The following is a 24,915-nucleotide window of genomic DNA, read 5'->3' as shown; positions in this document are numbered from 1 at the left end:
TCAATCTGGCGACTACGCCTCAAAACATATTTTGACGTATTCTCCATTAAAAATGTTAAAACTGATAAGAAGAACATGCTGGAATGGCTTAGAGATGGCCTAGATTGTATGGATATAAAAATTAAACCCGTAACTGTCGTTCGGAATACCCCGTGTTAAATATATCGTGGTTGCATGATTAAAAAACACATTCCGACTGTCACTTTCATGATCTGGTAAGCGACACTCTGATTGGTTGGATGAAAGGTCGTCTGACGTGACCCTTAATGTGATGTCCTCAGATCTTTGATTAGCGACAGCGAAAACTAAGATCTGATTTTAATGAGATTGACATATCCGAGACAACTAGGTTGAACTGTATGAGTTTGTTCATATAAACGTTGAGTTTAGTAGAGATTCTAGTTAGTCAACATTCAGCATTGTAGGAAAGAGCAGATTACAAAATCTGGCTGTGTTGGAATGATGTGCAGGTATAAACTCACAATAACCCTATTTGTGGATTTGTAGCCATGTTGTCGAAGAGAAACTCATTGATTGCCTGATGTCTATTTATTGTCTGTTAAACATAAAAAAACACATGATGTGTATTGCCTGATATGGTGTGCCCTGGTCACATCTTACATCCAGTAACGAAAATAGCATTAATTAATTAATTAATTAATTAATTCAATTTTATTCATGATCATGCCTAGCGCCTTCAATGAGTGAAATAACAATTGAACTGAATTATATCATAAATAATTCTTTATAATTGAAAATTCCACCAAAATACATTGTTTAAATTTACAATAACATTAAACAATTCAGTATTCCCTCAACATACATCTCACAAAGAATTCAAAGCCTGTTTTAAGGATGGACATAAAAGCAACAAATCCCTTTCAATATTCAAGAGAGATTTGATAGTACGATTCTGACTATAACATGAGCATTAATGATTAACAATCTAATAGTGATGATACCAGATTTTCGCGAAAAGGTGAGTGTATCCTGCCCCACAGGGGGCACCCGTCACATACACATGCAAAGGAAAGTCAATTGTTCACCTGAACAAATCATGTGAACATTTGGTACAAGTCGAAATAGGGAATTGTATTGGACGTCATGTTTGCCACTGATGCGGCAAATTTGGAAATGTCCCCCAATTGTCTACAATAAATATTTTTGAAAGCTTTACTGAGGCCTTGAATGTTGTAATCTCGATCAAACACCTTCTGTGCAAGAGTCATATGGCGCTCTTTGAAATCATTCTGAAACTTTATGCTTAGATCTAAATATGAAACATATGAGGCGGTCTCGCTGGTCTCATTTATTTCTATTTCAGGTCAGGTAAATCAATGGAAGGGAATTGGCTAAGTGATTGTTATTGTACGAGATCAAATCATCGATATACCTGAAGCTTTGGTTAAACTTCTTGGCCAAAATATCTTGCTTTGATCTCGCCAATCCAATCAGAAATTCCTATTCATATCCATAAAGAGACAGATACGCAATTCAAGAAGGAGAGCACAGTTGGTGCCCTTGGGGACTTCCAAGTTTTACATATATGTTATCAATGATGAAGTCCAGCATTTCACAAATTGTTTTCTCAGTAAACTGTAGATAGCATTTGCTTTCATTTTTGACAAATTGTCCCGAATCTCTGAATATAGATACATAACTGTAACAAAAGCCCCATCAATCAAGGAATGACGTTTTTCCTAAAGTTTGTCATGTGGGATGGTGGTGTGCAAAGTTGAAAAATCATATGTTTTGACAAAATGGAACTGGTTCATTTCTGTGACAAGAAAATCCCTTGTGGTTTTAGGAATCCACATAGTATTAATTCCACTTGCGTCAAATACTGTATTTCAATATAAAGAAAGTTCTTTCTTGATTGTACTAAGGATTATAATTAGCCTTTGAGACAGGGATTTGGTGGTACATTTTCTGGACCCAGCAATATATCTCTCTTTGCGTGGATTCACTAGAAAAGAGGAATCGATATGTCTTCAGGTTTTAGAGTCAAGTCAAAAGTTGATATCAGGAATGCATGGTTTGGGCAGAATTCTTCGCCAGTCAACATACTGGCGTTATATGACTGTGGCATTATTTGATGTAATTTATGCCAAGTTCTTTGATCAAACAATTAATGTAGTGATGCTTACATACAATGGTTATGCTATTTTAGGCCTTGTCAGTGGGAACAACTACAAACCTAGAATGACAGCTGGCTGGGTATATTCCAATTCCGTTTCCTCTATTTAATTTTACCAATAACATCACGCACTGACTAAACCCACTTCGAAAGACATTCAACATGTGCCTCTTCTCCTTTGGACCATTTTTTGTCATATGCCGACAACATCCATAAGTTGTGAATCCAATTAGTAGGAGGTTGCTCGCGAAAGTTTGGTCCATATTTAGATAAGTGACGAAGGTTGTTATTGTCAACTAAAGAGCACACTGCGCAATCGGGCGTTAATTAAAAATGACCTGCGAAATAAACAATAAAATCTGGGGCAAATGTCCGTCAAAAAGTTCACGTCATAGAAACATGCAGGTGACAGTGCTCTCCTACACCTCGACGTCGGGGTGGACAGCAGGAACCGACATGGACAACCGTCTGATGTTATGTACAGCACCATTTCTTACAATCTGGTATTTGGGATCTACTGCAGCATCATCGATGCAATCGGTATTACCGGCCATCATACCACAATCCTCTTTGTTCTCAGATGGTGAAATTTATGAACATGTATACAAACAATCGACATTGTTTGCATACCGAAATCTGAACTATACCCTCGAACGTAGGCGACAACCTTTTGTGACACTTATTTATCTCTCCGAAGATATCGAAATTAATCCTGGACCTACAGGAGATAACTTTGATGAGCTGAAGTTTGCAATAAAGGAATCGGAAGCTAGATTAACCCCAAATATTGAATCTGTTAAAGCTGATTCAGATGTAGTTCATACGAACTCTTTATCGAGACGGGAAGATATATCGGGATCGTAAGAGAACTCAGAATTTGTCCGTTTTGTGATTTAAACACTGAAAAAAGTGAATGCTATTTCTTACCACCTTATCCGTTGTATGCTGAACTGAGAAATCAGTTCATTGATAATTTATCCGTTACCGAATTTTACCGAAATTTGTTTCGTTAAGGTCAAGTAACAATGTAGTAATAACGAAACAATTGTCAATGTACATATTGCATGCTATGACGCTAAGAAGTTCCACATGTGTTACCTTATAAATGTATATACACCCATACCATAAAACATGTACCTATAGGCTTATGGCCTCTCGGTTTTATGAATAAACACATATACTGAATAGAGAAGTCATCTGTGATTATATGACCTACAGGTTGATAGCCTTGCTTGAGGGCGAATGGGATTGAATACGACCACCTTGTCGCGAACACCTGGTATGATGATTAGTTTATATTGAGTCATAAACACATCCTCATGATATAGTCGGACTCGTACAATCGAGTCCGCTTTTTCAGAGATTTCTTGTGGTTATGGAAAGGGTTTTGTTGTTTTTATTTTTTGACATAGTACTGAACACATAGTTAATGTAGTTTTACAGCGACAGACATACATGTAGATTAAGAAAGTCCTGTTATACTGATCTGAAGGTATCGTCTTAGAGCAAAAAATGGAACAAAAGAGAGTGTTAAAATTTTGATTTGTTTGTTTGTTGGTTGTTCACACTGAACCCAGCTATATGACGGCGATCCGGAAATTTTGAAGTTGCGGCAGACTTTGAAATGTATGTTCTGAAAATGATCAAATATGGAATTTACTGTATGTTGATATTCACATAATGAATCTCATAGCATTCTGTCCTTACGACAGGAAATAAATTATTTTCAAATCCACAATGATGATTTTTGTTAACATAAAACTTCCTAAATCCTTTATCATAGATGTCTTTCAAAATGTTCAGTTTATTGCGGCAGTCATTCTGAGTGTAACAATTTCCGTGGTACTCCACGAGAAACTGCCGGACTTTAGACAGTTCCCCTGATGAGATCATGTTGGGCAGCGCTGGCCATTCTGACCGTTCAACGTCCATCTTGAGAACATCAATGAATCTCTGGAAAACAAAAGAAGGATCTTACTGTATCACAAATTATCCTTACACATTTAATAACATTTTTGGTTTGAAATTATGTGAAATAGGGTTCAATGTCGTGTTCAAGGTTATTTCACTTATAGCGACATGCATGCACGTGTATGTGCGGCTGACGTATGCCTGTTTTATTGTGCTAGCCCACTGGGATACCATGCCACAGTTTAATGTAGATATCCCACACACATTATACTGACTCCGAGCCGATCCATCAATGTTTTACCCCTTCATGCCGAGCGCCAAGAAGGGTAACAACACGTGTCAACTTGTAACGTCATTTTGAATGACACGTTCATGTAAATACGTGGTTCAATTGTGTTACTCAAGATAATTTCTTTTCACCAATAACGGATTATGGCACACATAATATAAAAATTTGGGGCGACTAAATGGGCCGGGTTGTAAATGCTCATCAGTGGATTGTCTGGCAACAAACAAATGAACGATACGAATTTTCATCTTCCATTGGGGGTCATTTAAATTAAACGTAGAGTAGAGACATTAATAACAAAAAGTTCTAAATTAGTTTGTGGAGGTTTGTTATTAATGATGTAAATATCATAATATTTCCGTATCACTGACCCCTGTGTGGTTCAACATTTTCTTGAAACTGGTCAATGAATGGAGATCCCAGGAACCCTTCTTGTAGTCCTTTCCATCAATACCTAAACTTAAAAACCGCACCCGTGGTGATCTCTGGTAACTTTTTTGTTTCATACTGAAATATGATGCACGTGTTATTAATATATTACATCAGTAATCAGAGACATGGACATCAAATTCAATGGCAAAACTGTCCACAATGATCTATTCAAAAAGAAAAACATGTTATCCCACGTCAGGTATTTTAGTTACAATAAATGTTGCCAACCGATCTCAATGGGTATATCATAAGTTGTCGCACCAAACTCCCCGAGGGATCGGTTGACAACGAATTTATCTTACCGACATTCATTCATAAAGGTCCCGAATATATGTACGCAGTTTCACTGCGTTAACAAAACACTTGTATTGAATGAAAAAAAGAACATAACGAATCGAGTTACTTCCCTTTACCCAATGCGTTCGGACAAACTTGGTTCATTTCAGACAGTCCTCGTTATGAGTTCTTACCCCGTGGGGATTCCTGGTTAGAATTGGTCCTCAGCAACATATGCTGTTCTAAAGAGCCGACTTCATGATTCGGGTGATCAGGCTCGGTCATTTGGTTGATTGCATGTTATCGTACCCCCACGGCGGGTGACATTGCTCAATATCAATCATTGGTTTCTCAAGGCTCAATTAATAAAAAGCCGTTGATATTGCTGGAATATGGCGGAGTGTGGTGTTAAACAACAAACAAACCAGTGGATAACGTATAAGTAGGTTTGAACAAGCGCCTGTACAAACCTCGGATCAAAGGAAAAGACGTCACACTCATAGTTTTTGGCCGTTTCATCGTCAAAAGAAAAATCGTTGTTGATTCTGCAGTAAAACAACAACAATATTACTTCGCTGTGAAAAGTTTTAAAATATGCGTGTCTTATCATGTAACCAGTTAGGTACAATACGGCGTGGGTATACATGCACGGCAGTGCACAACAGTTTAAAGTAATAGCTTTAAAGTCAGATCATTTATTCCGATACTATACATCAATCAAAATGAAGGATGCATGCGCCATTGACCCTTCAAAGTACATAAAACACAATAATTCAGTTACATTTAATTACATGATCAACTGTTTGTTTTCAGACATTTGCGCCCGAATGATTCGTTCATTCAATCGAGAATTTAGATGCCTAGACGCTGATTGGCTGACTTTCATGTTCCCCTGGCGCAGCCCCCATGGAGTGGTATCGTATAGGAGTAACAGATCTGAATTCTGTGAGATTATCTTTAAAGGGTCCGTGTTGTATAACTAAACATTTTTTTACATTTGAAAAGGACACCTTTGTGCCTTACATTCCAATTCAAAGTGTTTCGTTGGCATTCATACATGGGTCATGCCATCGTAATCAATGTTTGTTTCTGTATCTAAGACAACTATATATTCCAGTCAGTTGACAACTCACCCAAAGGAATACACAATGCAAGGCTTTACTGGTCGGTATTCTGCGTCATCACATATCTCCCAGCCTCCGTCTCCGAGTTTGCCCATGCGCAGCTTTCGCTTGCACAACATATCTACGTTGTCAAGGTAACTGAATAACAAGTAGAGTTCCAAATGGAATAGGTAGTCAGGCTCTGTGATCCTGGTTGATTATGTGCAATTGGACCCCGACGGCGTGGATCGTTGCTTGCAATATCAAGCCCTGGATTGTCCGGTCCAGATTATTTACAGGCCGACACAATATAACTGGAATATTGCTGGGCAAAGAACTATTGTATCATTTAGTGCCCCAAACATTTCGCAACCTTGGCTTTTATTGAGCCTGATTAACACAGATTGCACCCATGAGCGAGATATAGACAAAGGCGTTATCACGATATTTTTTGAAGCCCTTATAAAATCATTGAACTTATCGGCATCAACGGCATGATTTGCACCAACGATTTATGTTAGACCACTGTTTGCACATTGAAGGACACACCTCTGTAAATAATTGTGGTGTTGCATTTTAGTTGCCGTAACACTATGTCACATACACTGGCATGGTACTGAGAAGCCGAAGAGGATTACCAGTTCAAATCTGGGTTTCGAACCCACTATCAACGGTTCTCCCTGATTAGGTTTCTGGGTTTGTCATATCCCTGCTCGTGGGTTTCACGAAAACGGTAAAACGTCTAAGACCTGCATCATGTCGGGCTTTCCTCCCACATCAAGCTGGTACGCCGTGATGTAACCGAAATAATGTTCAGAGAGGCAATACACCAAACTCACTCACTAATACACTTTCATTGCAAGAATATTGTACTTATTTCTGTCCACAGGTGTCAAGAATATTACACAATTGTGTGCGTTAACTCATGACAATATGTCCATTTCTGTTACTATATCCACCTAATACACCCACCTGTGGAACGTTTTGAATGCTTCACTGATGGACATTTTCTCTATTACATCTTTCTCCGGTAGGCGAACCTAAATCATGGAAATATATAGGTAATAGTGTGTGATACCATATAATAATGGTTAAGACTCACATTTCACAAAGCTATTGCGGCGTGACGCCTATTGTAGGTTCGTCTTTAGCTACTGTACTTTAGCTACTGTCAGAATATAGGTCCCCAAGAACCTATGCTTGTCTCCCTGTGGGGACTGCGGGTTAGAATATAGGTCCCCAAGAACCTATGCTTGTCTCCTTGTGTGGACTGCGGGTCAGAATATAGGTCCCCAAGAACCTATGCTTGTCTCCCTGTGTGGACTGCGGGTCAGAAAATAGGTCCCAAAGAACCTATGCTTGTCTCCCTGCGGGGACTGCGGGTCAGAATATAGGTCCCCAAGAATTAATTAATAGCTGAAAGATGAAGCTTAGTGCAGCGTTAAAAAAACTAGCAAACAGTACCGGTCTCAGTTAATCCGGACCCTCCTCGTTACGAACTGTACAGCAAATATGGACAGTACTGTTACATTACTCACGTTGGGTTAAGGCCCTTTTTGCGGAAAACGTAATGGTGATCACTATCGGTTTTAGATATGGTCAAATTGTGTCGCGATGGTGAACTCACCAGTAAAACGACACAGATATTTGAGGATGAAGAATTGTGTGGAATTAAGCCGTTGTCTCTTGAGGATGTTATGGACCTATAATTTCCTTTGGAGTAGCAATGCCATAAAATAGTTTCAAGTAGCGACACACGCATTGTTGAAGACTATGCAGGTATTAACTGAAATGAAAGCTGCTGCTCCTATCAATACGAAAACACTTGCGCCTAACAAAGAGCTGAATGATCTAAAGGACTATCCGATGTGCATTTGTAGAAGTGTCTTGGCCGATGTTCAATGGATGGCCTCCTCAACCGAGATGAAGGTGGACGAAAAGTTAAAGGTGAGAGGCCCCTGATTTCGTCACAAAGCCTAGGTCGTCAGTGACGAAACTCAAATTGGAGGGTTGTCAACAATTGTACATACGGACATCTAAGATGAAGCCTTTACCAGAACAGGTCATGTTTACGCAATCGGTATCTGCAAATGCTTATCTACTTTCAAAGCTGATGGATTAAGGTGACGCAGAAATTACAGAGATTAAAGAATATTTGGAATATACAGCAGAGATAAGGGATCTTTGCCAGATCTTCTTTCTGCCATCGGTGATGCTGCTTGACAAGTCACATCATCATCAGCAGCAAGCACAAAAAACAGTGATTATTTGAACCAGAGCACTGAGACTATTGAGATATTGAAACTTATTTTAAATATTACCAATCTGCTTCTGATCATGAGAATGCACAATTGGTTGAAGTTCAAATCATCACTTCAGAAATGAAGCTTGGGTTTAGGTAGCGGTGTATTAGAACCCTAGCTGCCTTGGTGCTATTACAAAAGGTTCAGGAATGTGAGACTGATTCGTGATTGTTTTGATCAACGCAAAAATACCAACATCACGAAATCGATGCTGCTGTTAAATTGTTGCCAAAGATAGATAGACATTATAGTGACTGAGTGACTGAGTATGGTTTTCGCAGCTTTTAGGAATGTTCTAGTATTATAGGCATTATTATAGGCATAAAAGTGTAATATACATTTAGATAATTAGCAAGTAATTAAAGTAATTAATAAGCATTAAGATACATTCTGATTCTATAAAAGATCAAGAGGGAGAGTTGGGGTCGGTAAGTCGGGAATAGGTAAATGTATAAAACAGGCAGCTCTGGTTACTTGAAGACTACGGGAGCATGCCTGGCCACGAGGATCCAGGGACGAGGGCAGTAGGTCGAGGGTTATACATGAACGAAATATAATTAACAGATGAGAAATAGATAAAAGGGAAAAATAGAGTTGGGAGGTACGGGAACGTCAGGGACTTTGGACATATATGGTCTGAGGGAGGAAAATAGTCCGAATTCCAAGGGGTAAGAAGTTACATGATAGCAAGTCCGAATAAGGTTCTGGTTATTAGAGAAGAGTGGGGAAGAACGACCTAAGGTAAGGGGGGAAAGGTGTTTGACCAATGAAATAGGAAAAAATGGGTAAAACCTTGACGTAAGCTTGGGGTAAAAAGGACGGGGAGACCCAAGGTTCGGGGAGACTGGAGGATCCCAATTGAGCACCACAATCTCGACCTTACTCTGAAAAACACCAGTTTACACCTCCAGTATTTCGGCCAGGACTGAAGCTTTGCTGCTAAAGTTCATAAACCATCGTGACCAGAAGTTGGTGATCAATCATTAGTGATTGAATAAACAGTCATCAACGAAAGAAACTCTTTGTGCTCTTTGGGAGAACTACGGTAATTCATCCAAGGCCCTCGGGTACTGACCTTGTACCTCTCGTAACATCCCAGTCTGTCAGCACCAAGAACGAGGGGATTACCGTGGTACAGGTGAGGAGGTAACGACTGTTACACTCCGGTTAATTAACACCAATTAACACCTGTAATTAAGGGGCGAAAAGTACCTTGGATACGTGGTGGTTTGATGCGGGGTACGATCTTCCCTGACGATTGCCAAAAAGCATTGTCAGGTAGCGTTGTGCAGCGGGTGCACAAGCAAAGTAACATTGCGCAGCGGTTGCGCAAGTAAAAGTAAAACTGTGCGGCGGTCGCACAAGTAAAGTGACGAGGCGTAGCAATTACTGCCAAAAAGCATTGTCAGGTAGCGTTGTGCAGCGGGTGCACAAGCAAAGTAACATTGCGCAGCGGTTGCGCAAGTAAAAGTAAAACTGTGCGGCGGTCGCACAAGTAAAGTGACGTGGCGTAGCAATTACTGCCAAAAAGCATTGTCGGGTAACGTTGTGCGGCGGTTGCACAAAGCAAGATCACGTTGCGCAGCGGTTGCGCAAGTAAAGTGGACTTGTACAGCGGTTGCACAAGTAAGGTAACTGTGTACAGTGTGTACACTAGCCAGATAGCAACGCGGAGAGGTAGCGCGAGCGAATTACCTGTTCTAAACAGGAAGGAACGGTGCAAACGGTTGCACAGCCTCGACCACACCGAGATAGACGGGGGACGATTTGGAGGAAGACTGAAGAGTGCTGGATCAAGGGGACGAGAGAAGTGCAAGGAATCCAAACAGAACTCTTAAGTGGTGACATTTTGACAATTGACATTTGTGTTTATTGCCAAATTCGTGGATCAAGTCGATTAGGTAAGCAGATATTGATGCATGATAGTGAACATAATTATTCATGTAATTATTGTAAAAGAGCGAGATCCTTGAATTAAGCATGCCACTTACTCCCCAAGCTAGCGAAAAACCCATATCAGTTAAGCCAGTAAATCAGCAGTGCCTAACACCAGTCCCTACTTCTAGGCCAGCCTGGTCAGCATTGTTTTCATCACCATGTGCTAGTAATAAAACATGCCCCGATGAACCAGAGAGCACTACAACCATGACTAGCACAACAACAACCGTAACGTCAATAGACACCCCTATCTCAGCCCCCAGTAACACAACCTCGGACCACCCCCCTCTACCATTCGACTGGACACCCTTTAACACGCCTGTAGCAGACTCTCAGCTGTTACAGACAGATATATTCACTACTCCCACCACGCGCACGGTAAATGTTCCCAGCTGTCCTGCCCCCCCAGCATATCAGACAAATGCACTGGCTCCCCCGTATAGCAACAATTCAAATTCGTCAGGGACAGGGAACCCCACTCATACGATCACAAGGGCTGTTTCACTGTCCGCGGTGCCGATGCAACCGTACGATGGGCATGATCCCTTAAAAGCAGAGGGATGGTTAAAGAAATATGAACGCTACTGTAAGGTACATGGGTACACAGAGGAGGAAAAGCGGGAACTGTTGCCGTTATATCTAACAGCACAAGCCTCACACTGGTTTGAAGGGACGTTAGCTAGGGATAATTGCTCCTGGCAGAGCCTGAGGAAGTCATTCTTACAACGTTATGCTCCCAACTCAATAGTTATGTTAAGAAGAGCTAACGAACTCATTGATAGGAAACAAAAACAGGCTGAACCATTCGCTGACTTTTTACAAGCAGTCAGGCATCAGGCAGCTATTATTGGCAGAAACAGTGACGATTTTATCAGGGATCTCGTTCTTAGAAATGCATGCCAAAGTGTCAAAAGATTTGTGCTCACTAGGCCACATTCTACCCTTGCTGAAGTAGTACAGAGCGCAGAAATCGCTGATGCAACTGACTGTCAGGAAAACGACTCACGAGTCATGCACGCTATCCATTTGTTAAGTGAACAGGTAGATGAGCTTACCACCAACTCCCGGCAAAATACAACACAACCAGTAAATGTGGTAGACCTAAGCCAATACTTGCAACACCAGACACCACAGGTACCACCAAACTACACAGGAAACATGGCAACGCCTACTCGGCAAAGGCCTTATCAGTCACAAAATTATCCATATGCCCAGGCGCGGTCACCCACCAGTCGTAACGACCGGTACTTACCTCAGGGAAACTATCAGTATAAACCGGAGGGTTTTACCCCCCAACGAAATCCAATACCAACCAACCGTGCATACACGTGTCGCGGATGCGGTATGATGCATGTGCATCCCAGGGAATGTAGAGCCCGATTAATACAGTGTTTTCGCTGTAACAAACAAGGACACATTGCTCGGTGGTGTACCACAAGGCAACCCCCAGTTTGACGCCAGGAACTTGAAAATAGCCCCATAGACTATCAACCACAATTATATCAACATACTGACATTCCAATAAGCTTAGAGGTACACAGTGAACCGGGACCCTCAGTAATCACCAGTGAACGTGGGTCGACACCTCCTGCCCCCCCTACACTTCACAACACATCTGGCTGGCGGCAGCAGCCCGGGGAACTGTCTCAGTACCAACCCCTCACACAAACGGCTAACCTCACCACAGAGTACTCAGTTTTGAAACCATATCCGCGGAAGAGAGTTAGTTTCCTTCCTACTTCCCCTCCAACGTCAGTGGACCAGTCCGTAGGATATCAAGTGTCAGAAACCAAGGATGAAGATCCTGATAGTTTCCTACCCACCTCCCCTCCTCAACCAGTAAATGCTTTCGGAACTGATCATGATAAAGAATCAGTCCGGAATAACCTACCTGACACCCCCGCGCCAAACATGGGAAGCCGAACAGATGGTATCCGTACTCCACCTGACTCCCCTCTCCTAGTGAACTGGGCTAGTAGAAATAGAATAGGTCAACCCATCTTGGGGGGTAGGGATGACCTTTGTGCAGGGCCGGTCTTAAATGAAAGGAGCCAACACGGCTCACCAACCACCAAAGATTCTCGCCCCTCTTCCCCCCCTCCTGTTATCGTGCCGTCCCTCCAGACGATTAACAGTATACATCTGGCTAACAGCATGATTGCCATCACCATTAAGTCCAAGGATTTCGCGCCTTAGTAGACACCGGGGCTTCATCATCATGTCTCAACTTACACCACTATCAGAGTTTAGGCATCAATGAAACACAACACCTACAACTTGCTCCACGGGTTAAGCTAGCTGGGGCAGATGGTACTCCACTTACCATAACAGGAATGGTTACCCTACCAATCACAGTAGCACACTTAAAGCTGTCTCAGACATTTTATGTTGTGGAAGGGTTACAACAAGAAGTTATACTGGGCTTGGATTTCCTAACTGACCATGTAGCTTCAATTGATTTCACTAAACGACAGTTAGTCTTACACAAGGGCCTCACAGCTACACCCTTTCTCACACCCTACCCCACATTGGCAGCTCGCACGGAAAGTCAACTGTCTATTCCCCCACACGCGGAGGCTTGCTTTTCAGTACAAATTACATCCGGAACTAATGGACTCACTGGATTGCTGAAACCTTCTACTACTCTCGCACAAATTTATTCTATAGTTGGTAGCCATTGTCTGGTATCTTTAGATAAAATGAGTGCACCCTTCCGGGTACTAAACCCCAAAAGCACAACAGTAAACATTCCCACCGGAACGGTTGTAGCAGACTTTGAAACTTTGGAGGAGGATTTTGACTTAGGTGTTCACTTGGTAATGACGGACTCAGAGAGCCAAAGCACACGGGCGTCACATGTCAATAAGGATGTTACATCAGATACGTTGCAACTGCCTGTTGACACAAATGATCAGTCACCACACATGGTGTCACTTGTCAACAATGATGTCACATCAGTTGTAACTACACTGCCTGTTGACACAAATGCTCAGTCACCACACATGGTGTCACTTGTCAACAATGATGTCACATCAGTTGTACCTACACTGCCTGTTGACACAAATGATCAGTCACCACACATGGTGTCACTTGTCAACAATGATGTCACATCAGTTGTACCTACACTGCCTGTTGACACAAATGATCAGTCACCACACATGGTGTCACTTGTCAACAATGATGTCACATCAGTTGTACCTACACTGCCTGTTGACACAAATGATCAGTCACCACACATGGTGTCACTTGTCAACAATGATGTCACATCAGTTGTACCTACACTGCCTGTTGACACAAATGATCAGTCACCACACATGGTGTCACTTGTCAACAATGATGTCACATCAGTTGTACCTACACTGCCTGTTGACACAAATGCTCAGTCACCACACATGGTGTCACTTGTCAACAATGATGTCACATCAGTTGTACCTACACTGCCTGTTGACACAAATGATCAGTCACCACACATGGTGTCATTTGTCAACAATGATGTCACCTCAGTTGTAACTACACTGCCTGTTGACACAAATGATCAGTCACCACACATGGTGTCACTTGTCAACAATGATGTCACCTCAGTTGTACCCCCACTGCCTGTTGACACAAATGATCAGTCACCACACATGGTGTCACTTGTCAACAATGATGTCACCTCAGTTGTACCTACACTGCCTGTTGACACAAATGATCAGTCACCACACATGGTGTCACTTGTCAACAATGATGTCACCTCAGTTGTACCCCCACTGCCTGTTGACACAAATGATCAGTCACCACACATGGTGTCACTTGTCAACAATGATGTCACCTCAGTTGTACCCCCACTGCCTGTTGACACAAATGATCAGTCACCACACATGGTGTCACTTGTCAACAATGATGTCACCTCAGTTGTACCCCCACTGCCTGTTGACACAAATGATCAGTCACCACACATGGTGTCACTTGTCAACAATGATGTCACATCAGTTGTACCCCCACTGCCTGTTGACACAAATGATCAGTCACCACACATGGTGTCACTTGTCAACAATGATGTCACCTCAGTTGTACCCCCACTGCCTGTTGACACAAATGATCAGTCACCACACATGGTGTCACTTGTCAACAATGATGTCACATCAGTTGTACCCCCACTGCCTGTTGACACAAATGATCAGTCACCACACATGGTGTCACTTGTCAACAATGATGTCACCTCAGTTGTACCCCCACTGCCTGTTGACACAAATGATCAGTCACCACACATGGTGTCACTTGTCAACAATGATGTCACATCAGTTGTACCCCCACTGCCGGTGTCATCTGTCAACAATGACGTCACCTCCCATGACATCATCACAAATAAGATGACAACAACAAAACGAGAGCCGCCATCCATATTAAACAACCTTCTTCAGCTTGATAAGCCAACTCAGGACAAATACTTCAAACAAGCTGCGGAGCTGGATCTGAATTTAACTCAGGACAACCTTACTGATGAAGAACGGGATACCTTATTACTATTCTTGGGCCGACATCGCGATGTCTTCGCCAAAGACATTACGGAACTGGGACGCACCCACCTCTTTGAATGCCACATCGATACCGGGTCCCACCTACCCTTACGCCAACGACCCTACCCTGTCAATCCAAATCAACGGGAAGAAATTAGTAAACATGTACAACAAATGCTGGATCATGACATCATCGAGCCATCCTTCTCACCATGGGCGGCCCCTGTCTTACTGGTCAAAAAGAAGGACTCGACGACAAGATTTTGTGTCGATTTTCGCCGGCTTAACCGAATCACATCGGTCGAGCATTGGCCATTAGTGAATATTGACCAATCGTTGATGTCTCTTGGGACAAGCCAAGCCAGTTATTACACGAGCTTGGATTTGATGGCGGGATATCACCAAGTGCCGATGGCCGAGAACAGTAAAATGAAAACCGCATTTATTGTGCAAGGGGAGGGGGCATATCAGTTCAAAGTCATGCCTTTCGGGCTGGTCAACGCCCCAAGCTGCTTCTCATTTATTATCTCGTCCTTGTTCTCCTCGATGTCATGGAAATCGGTCCTAAGTTATTTGGACGACCTTTTGATTTATTCCAAAACATTCGAAGAGCACTTAGACCATTTGGAGGCAGTTTTTAACAAACTCAGGATGGCGAAATTGAAACTTAAACCTACCAAATGTCACTTTGCCCTTTCTACCATCCACTATTTGGGTCATGTCATATCTAAGGATGGTGTGGCAATGGATCCAGCCAAGGTAGACAGTGTGGTGAACTATCCACAACCTACTAACACCAAAGCCCTCCGGTCCTTCTTGGGACTAGCAGGATATTATAGGAAATTCATCAAGGGGTACGCCAACATTGTCGAACCTCTGCACTTCTTACTACGCAAGGACATCTCGTACACTTGGACTGCAGCCGCAGAAAAGGCTTTTACAACTTTGAAGACAGCACTGACTTCTGCGCCGGTATTAGCATACCCGGACTTCTCTAGACCATTCATTCTGGCATGCGATGCATCAGAACAGTGTGTGGGTTTCGTGTTATCACAAAAGAATGCTGACGGCAAGGAACACCCCATATCATTCGCGGGAAAGAGCCTGTCTCCAACTCAAAAGAAATATTCCATCACAGAAAAAGAGTGCCTTGCTATTGTCCTGGGCCTCAAACATTTCCACCCCTTTTTGGCGGATAGCCGCTGCAGAGTGATCACAGACCATGCAGCTCTCCAATACTTAAACACAATCAAGGATGCGACGGGACGCCTGGGTCGTTGGAGCATACTACTGTCGCAGTACGATTTACACATTACCTATGTGCCAGGCCCCAAGAACGGGAATGCAGATGCACTCAGTCGACGCCCCTACCCTAGCCGGGAAGATGACGAACAAGAAGAGCTGTTGGGAATTGATACAATCATTAACACCCCAGACGCGGCCGACACAACGTGTAGCCAGGCGGTAGCTACGGAGGCTCCCTGGAACATGGAAAAATTAAAGTACCTGGAGGGAATATCACCTGATCACCTTAAAGGGCTACAAAATGCAGACCCCATCTTCAGAGATGTCATGAACTACCTAACTGATGGGACACTGCCAGATGGAGACAAGGCAGCCAGAAAAGTAATCCTAGAAGCTGCGGATTATGAGCTCGACGATGGCCTACTGGTACATTTCTATATGCCAAGGGATCGCACGGAGCTACCTATGCGGACTTATCGCCAAATCTGCATACCCAAGCCCCTCAGACAAGACATTGTTCGGGCCTTCCATGACCATCTTCTGGCAGCACACCCAGGGGTAGACCGTTGTTATGCAGCCATCCGCTTGAAGTATTATTGGAAGGGTATGTACAGCTTCGTCAAAATGTGGATCGCTACGTGTGTACCTTGTCAAACAGCTAAACGGGACTTCCACTACCATCCGGCACCACTGAAACCACTGGAAATAGTGGATGTATTTGACCGATGGTCTATCGACCTCCTTGGGAAATTTACAACCACCAGCGAAGGGTACCAGTATGTCTTAGTCTGTGTTGACTCGGCCTCTCGTTGGCCTGAAGCTTTTCCTCTCAGATCCAAGAAAGCCAAGGAAGTAGCCACAGCTTTTTACGATGGCATCATCACCAGGCACTCTACCCCAAGAGCATTGCTAACAGACAATGGGGGGGAGTTTATTTCACGAATCCTCTCGGAGCTGTGCAAACTCCTTGAATTCAAACGGCTAAGGACGTCACCATTCCATCCCGCAACAAATGCAGCTGTGGAACGCATGAATAGTGTGATATCTCAAGCCATCAGGGTCTACTGTGAAGATGCCAGAGACGCATGGCCCCACTTACTCCCTAGCATTATGGCGGGATATCGGCTCAGTCCGGCAATAAACTCCACGGGTTATTCCCCATACTTCATGGTGTATGGCAGGGAACCACGACTTCCTATTGATAACATCCTTCAACCTATTCCCGCGGACCTGCCATACAAAATCAGGACTGACCTCCGTCAATTGCAAGATATGATCTCAAAGCACAAGTGCCGACCTTTACCGTAGGACAAAAAGTGTGGCTCAAGAAAGGCAACCTGTTACCCCATGTGTCAAGGAAGCTCCAACGAGCATACACAGGACCATTCTACATTGTATTCGCGTACGAAACCCCAAACTACCTTCTACGTCGTTGTGGAACACACAGACCCCTACGGGCTCCAGTGCATGCAAACCGACTGAAACCATACCTTGGACCTGAAAACCGGCCGACGTATGTGGTATTGCCAGATCACATTGGCACACAGGACCCTGATCCCACCAACACCGACTCTGATGAGGAGGAATGGGATCCAGAAGACGATGTACCACTGTCCATCCTACAACGGAAAATCCAAGAAACTACCCAAACAACTGGAGCACCCCCATGCCACGACCTATCCAAGGATGAGCCGGTCGTGGAGAAAATACTCCAATCCAAACGAATGGGAAGGGTCCGACACTACAAAGTTAAGTACGCGGGGGAGACTCGGAGCCGTTGGGTTCCTCACACAATACTCCCTGACATGTTGACAGAGAACTTCCACGCTGGCCGCACATGGAATATGAAAACACGTCAGACAACAACACAACCAACAACCCCGAACTCAGTATCCAACAAAGACTCATACACTATAGGGACAGCTTAAATACAAGAGTTTAGAAGACACCTGAGACACCACGACACAAACACATCAAGACAAGGGAAAAAAAAAACATTGAAGGGAATTGAAACACAGACATAGCATGGTAGCGGGTACACTTAGAACTTAACATAAGCTGAAAATGACTACCAAGAAGAAATACCGACGAGATGGGTCCCTATCGAGGATGAAATGCCGACGAGATGGTTTCTTGTCGAGGATGTAATGCCGACGAGATGGTTCTGGTTTCTTGTCGAGGATGTAATGCCGACGAGATGGTTTCTTGTCGAGGATGTAATGCCGACGAGATGGTTTCTGGTTTCTTGTCGAGGATATAATGCCGACGAGATGGTTTCTTGTCGAGGATGTAATGCCGACGAGATGGTTTCTTGTCGAGGATGTAATACCGACGATGATGGTTTCTGGTTTATTGCCAAGGATGTACTGCAGACGAGATGGTTTATTGCCACGGACGTACTGCCGACGAGATGGGTTTCTTGTCGAGGATGTAATACCGACGAGATGATTTCTGGTTTATTGCCAAGGATGTAATGCAGACGAGATGGTTTATTGCCACGGACGTACTGCCGACGAGATGGGTTTCTTGTCGAGGATGTAATACCGACGAGATGGTTTCTGGTTTATTGCCAAGGATGTAATGCAGACGAGATGGTTTATTGCCACGGACGTACTGCCGACGAGATGGGTTTCTTGTCGAGGACGAAATACCGACGAGATGGTTTCTTGTCGAGGATGTAATACCGACGAGATGGTTTCTTGTCGAGGATGTAATACCGACGAGATGGTTGCTGGTTTATTGCCAAGGATGTAATACGGACGAGATGGTTTCTTGTCGAGGATGTAATACCGACGAGATGGTTTCTTGTCGAGGATGTAATACCGACGAGATGGTTGCTGGTTTATTGCCAAGGATGTAATACCGACGAGATGGTTTCTTGTCGAGGATGTAATACCGACGAGATGGTTGCTGGTTTATTGCCAAGGATGTAATGCCGACGAGATGGTTTATTGTCGAGGAAGAAATGCCAACGAGATGGTTCTTGTCGAGGAAGTAATGCCGACGAGTTGGGTTCTTGTCGAAGATATTATAATTATTTAGGTGGAGTTAGTGATGTAGCGTATCATAGGACAGATATCAGGGGGTCAGGATTAAGAACATGTCGCCTACCACCAGTGCGCAATGGAGGTGGGTGACATGTAGGAAACTGGTATCAAATAATAGGAAGTGCCTGCTACCATGGGAATTAGTAAAGTAATTCAGCCACTTGCACCGACACAATCACGTCCAGGGTACACGGGCAATGCACTGACAGGAACTTCACCTTACACAATACCTTGTCCATTAGGACATTGGGAACAAAAGAGTGTATGATATGAAGTTATTGCATTCCACAATAGGGCCCCAAATACTATCACTAAGGTCATCTTTATCTGTTCCCAGGCGAGATGTTGCTCTGGCTGTTGACGACCACCATCCTAAGCCTGGTTTGGAGTACACAAGGGACACTTAGTCTGGAAAATGATCTCCAAAGATTACATTTTGGGGTCCTGTTTAAAAATTTGGGGAGACTCAAAACATACGACCAAACTTGGGTACACACATTTGCACTGACACTGCCGAAGACACTTCCTACAGATCTCACATTCAAGTTCCCGCGATGTGTCGCTGCATTTAAGGGTACTCCAGCCCGATGCTTACAGACAAAGAACGTAACGGAACCACTCTTGAATTACACTCGGGACATACACAACGCCGCAACCCAACACATACAGGATACCCTCGACACCATCAAACATTTCATACCAGAAAGTACAGAACCTCAAAGCCAATCGCGCCAACAACGCAGCTTATTACCATTTTTGGGTACCATAGCTAAGGGCCTCGCTGGGGTCGCCACAGAAAGGGATTTAAAGATCATTGCGGATCATGTCAGACTGTTAGCAAATGAAGTTCACTTACGAGACCTAGCCTTTAACCTCACGGGGCACGCCATGGCATCATATATGACAAAAATTAACTCCCGCCTGGATAACCTAGTGAGAATTGTAACGCTTAATCACAACCAAATAGTCCTGGCATCAAAACGTAGCCTCCGAGAGAATGACTGGTACAAACAATTATTTGCCACCCTACTCACATTAACCACACAACAGCTGCACCTTACCAATGAACTGAACGCACACGCACAGGACCTCCTGACCAGTGCATCAAAACTCCTACAAGGTCAACTACCACAAGACTTGATTCCATTATCTACGCTCAGAGTAGTAATAAATAGAATTCGACTTCAGTTAGCCTTACATTATCCCGACTTTGACCTCGTTCATAAGGACCCGCGTCAATATTACACCCAAGCACATGTGAAAGTCACCCGGAAAGGGGATATTCTTTTCCTGTCCCTATTAGTCCCCATCACCCCGTTTAAGGAAGCCACTACCCTTTATCAGACCACAGCTATCCCAGTTCCACTACATGAAGACTCGAACGATACTACCGTAGTCAAAAATCTTGCTAGATTCATCGCGGTGTCACAAAGAGATAAACGATTTGTAGAGTTTACGAGGGAGGAGTACGAATCGTGTATAGACACAACATCCACACAATGTAGTAGTCTATCAGCGGAAAGGAGCTTCGTAAATCCTACATGTACGCTTGCACTCATCCAGAATGATATCGATCTGGTACATGAATTGTGCAACTTCCACTTAGTACCCGATGGAGCGGAGTCACAATTATACGAATTGGGTACAGGACAATTACTCCTCATTAAAATACCCAAAATAATTTACACATGCGCGAACGTAACAAAAATCCAGCAGGGATGTAATTATTGCCTGGCGCCTATCTACTGTTATTGCTCTATCCAAGCAGTAGGGAAGATGCTTCCCCCACGCCTTACTGGTTGCAGACAACCAGAAGACACATCCGCTGTAAATTACACGTTAAACGTGGCCCTGCTCCGTCATTACTTTTCGACACAAGACATCCTGAAGAGACTACCGTCCTTAGTTGCAAAAGAACCAGTTGCTTACAAAACGGCACCATTTCGATTGTCAAACGCTTCGTTTACTAATCTTATGAAAACTGACACAAAACTCAGTATTAACTTAAAACATGCCGTCGCCAAAGCCAAGGCCAACGAAATTATATACACTAACCCGGCCGATCCTTTGTACCTGGATGCACTGACGAGTACTGACGGGGACACCGATTGGTTCGGCGTAGTAGCCTATTCCACTTACGCGATGTGGGCCTGTATTGCGGTCCTATTCGCCTTAGTAGTCCTTACGAACCGCCGCATAGCGGCGATACAGGCACAACTGACCTTAAGGGCGGCGTTAGCCACGGCGGCGGGAATATCCATACCTCAGAATCCCTTGGTATGGACGCCCCCAACGACCACAGCAATGACAACCGCTACACCCGGACTGTCAGTGGCGGCCATATTCAAACCACTATGGAATCTAGAAATGCTGATACTACTGTTCGTAATAATACTGCTCATCTCCCTCGCAATCTATTTCTACCGGGTACAAACCAATCCCACCTCCACACTCTGCCTGAGTTTCTCAGCGCCACATGATAACATTAGGATCAATCTTTTAAAGGTAGACGCCCCACCTATGGTCCTGGCCCTTTCCCAACCACACTATATACCAGAAAATATCCAGATCAAATATCACTGTCTCACTTCAGAGATCCGCATCAAATGGCCCATGAGCAATGTGTCCCTGAGTAACACACTCACCGATACCCAAATTCCTCTCCCAGTAGTAGTGACGGTTCCCCGCCACGTGGCTGCACGGCTGTATTACGTCCTCCAAGGTAGATACTTACTGTTTATGTACTTGGTACAATTTAGAACGACTTATCCAGTTACTATCGGACCCTCAAATTCTTCTGACAGTCACCCGCCAACAGCCACCCCCTATAAAAACAGGTCGGGGGAGGACTATATCCAGCATTAAACGTTTAAATGTCTTGTCTTCCAAGGCCTCATACGATAGGAATTGCCATACACCAAAATACTGTTCTCTGACAAGCCGGGAGGTACTGACCAACCACACAACCGCACAGTCTAATCATATAGGACAACTTCTATTACACACTCCTAGGGACTCACAACAAACACACCACCACACGTACATATGGACACGTATAACGCATACAATGAGGGGTCACTCCATGCTTGACGTGAGTGAGTCTTCAATAACCAGTATCTATAACGTAGGATCGGTGTTCCTTACGGTACAATTAGGTATGACATTATAGTCACTACTATACAGTTCAATAGGAGTGTTACTCCCGAACTGCAATACAGACGATCGTACATATCAACAGATAAGTCAGTTGCGATTATTTCCAGCCAAGGAATATTAAGTTCGACATACAGTTCAATAGGAGTGTTACTCCCGAACTGCAATCCGTACGATCTTACATATCAACAGATAAGTCAGTTGCGATTATTTCCAGCCAAGGAATATTAAGTTCGACATACAGTTCAATAGGAGTGTTACTCCCGAACTGCAATCCGTACGATCTTACATATCAACAGATAAGTCAGTTGCGATTATTCCCAGCCAAGGAATATTAAGTTTGACATACAGTTCAATAGGAGTGTTACTCCCGAACTGCAATCCACACGATCGTACATATCAACAGATAAGTCAGTTGCGATTATTCCCAGCCAAGGAATATTAAGTTCGACATACAGTTCAATAGGAGTGTTACTCCCGAACTGCAATCCACACGATCGTACATATCAACAGATAAGTCAGTTGCGATTATCTCCAGCCAAAGAATATTAAGTTTGACATACAGTTCAACAGGAGTGTTACTCCCGAACTGCAATCCATACAATATTGAAAATTGACATATAAGCCAGCAGCAATCATCTCACGAAGGAAAATAATATATCTACGTTTTCATTCTATTATTCTCTTGTGTATATCTATTTGTATTTATCTGTACTTAGTCATTTTATAACGTGATGGAGGACCACCGGGTTGAACACGTGGTGACTCCCTTTGACGAGGAATTTGGGAACATCACCTCCCCTGTTCTAATCCCAGGGAAAGTATGGCGAAAACTATGCCATCTCTCCCTCGTGTTTAAATGCATAGCGGGGTACGTTTTTAATTTGGGTGCGCAATGGGGCACCACCCATCTCGCTAATGGGAAGTTTAAAACCTATAAACGCCTGCGCTTCACGTTAAGTCCCCCGATACTGTTTGTACCCAGCCCCCCTGATTTGGCCGAACGCATAGGACGGGCCCTTACCCTAGCGACATCCCAGACTCCCCCGAAGGACATGTCTTCCACAACGGATATAGGGGCGGCCGTACTTTTAATGTACGGCGTATACTACGATTTACCAGTCCTGGTAGACCTAGGGGTCAAGACAGCAATCCGCACGTTAGACGTGGGAATCCTTTTCCAGCTGACGCAGCTTCAGACGGACATGGGGGCCGACGTGCAAGCTTATGCGGAATTGTTCTGGCAGCTGCTGGACATTCCCAGATCCGTGATTGGGTATACACTGTCCAGACCGATTACACCAGATACGGCGGGAAGTTTAAGATTCGCAAGGGCCAGGTTCCCATGCCAGGGAACAAAATTTGTATTGCCGCTCGTGTTCCAAAATTGTGCCCTGTGTATGGATGAAACATTCCCATTGACGGATGAGGGGACCAACTTCCCACCGATAACATTTTGTAAATGGTGTCGTCGGGTGCAGCATGCGGAATGTGCTGTCGCGCTCTTGAAACTGTCTGGTATATCCTACCGGACAGTAACACCTGACAAGTGGGCGCAAGACCCTCGCCGATTTATAGATTTATACCTTCCCCCTCCGGTTCACGTGACCGAAGCGTTGACGCACGGAGGGATGTGGGAGAACTGTTATCCCCCGGAGTTAAACCTCAATTTTAATTTAGACCAGTGCGCGGTTTGTAGGGTACCATTCGGACTAAATTGCGGAGAGGTGTCGGACGCAATTCCCCCGTTGCTGACGCACAATCCAGCCATGGATCCACCCCAGCACCCACTGAATAGATTTGATGTGAGAACGTTTATAAATTATTTTAGGCCAACGTCGGTACGAGTACGACCACGGCAACCGGTCCGGTTGTATTTGGGCGGGGCCTCCCCCCCCCAATGGAACTCTCGAGGGAGGTAACGGACGTGGCAAGGCGTATCGTATTACCTCTACGAATGAACTTTGCGGCAACAAGGGAGGCACAAATACGCCTATTTTACCCTCCCCAAAGCTCGACCTTTTGGGATGAGTTCCTGTGGAACGGCGGGGACGGTGAACCCATCACGGGACACACGTACAACAGGGACTGGGAAGCGGAATTCTAAAAACAACCGAAAACTTACTAAGTACCAGTTCGGTTGCATCAGGGAAGCAAATATTAATAATAAGTAAGATAAGTCTAAATTGGGACTAACAGTACTCGTTCAGGGGAGGCCCACGTGTCTACAGGGTGGCCATCAAGACCTTAAGCCAATATATATACGGCAATGTAGTTACATTACGAATGTCATAGTAAAAGTATTGTTAGTACCTTTGAAGATAGATTTGTATTAGAATTGAACTAGAATTAGTCCTAGTATTAGCATGAATGCTATGGAAAAATTTGTTGTTAGATATTGAACTTGTTATTGTATAATAATGTTGCACATTGATTGAAGTTTTGTTATTGTTGTAAAACTGTATATGGTCAACCAATTTATGGTCACGATGGTATCCCCAACGTATTTCAAATTCAAAAAGGGAGCCAACCTGGATCTCCACGTCTTTAGAGTGTGAGGACACACTCTTCGCCAAAACGGG

The 24,915-nt window shown here is 43.8% G+C and overlaps 1 protein-coding gene across 1 annotated transcript in view; it reads right to left on the bottom strand.

The window, feature by feature from the left end:
- Positions 1-637: 637 nt before the first annotated feature.
- Positions 638-24,915, bottom strand: part of LOC124117916 (probable methyltransferase-like protein 24) — a 37,978-nt gene continuing 13,700 nt past the window's right edge. The window contains exons 5-9 of the mRNA XM_048395059.1: positions 7,121-7,188; positions 6,179-6,307; positions 5,516-5,590; positions 4,709-4,844; positions 638-4,090 (exon numbers count right to left, since the gene is read on the bottom strand). Of these exons, the coding sequence (XP_048251016.1) occupies positions 3,794-4,090; positions 4,709-4,844; positions 5,516-5,590; positions 6,179-6,307; positions 7,121-7,188 (705 nt within the window). The 3' untranslated portion in view covers positions 638-3,793. The remainder of the gene's footprint in view (positions 4,091-4,708; positions 4,845-5,515; positions 5,591-6,178; positions 6,308-7,120; positions 7,189-24,915) is intronic.

The sequence above is a fragment of the Haliotis rufescens genome, unplaced genomic scaffold (genome assembly GCF_023055435.1).
Source record: "Haliotis rufescens isolate VD_foot unplaced genomic scaffold, xgHalRufe1.0.p SCAF_14, whole genome shotgun sequence".
Lineage (NCBI taxonomy): Eukaryota > Metazoa > Mollusca > Gastropoda > Lepetellida > Haliotidae > Haliotis > Haliotis rufescens.
This window is presented reverse-complemented; position numbering and strand designations above follow the sequence as displayed.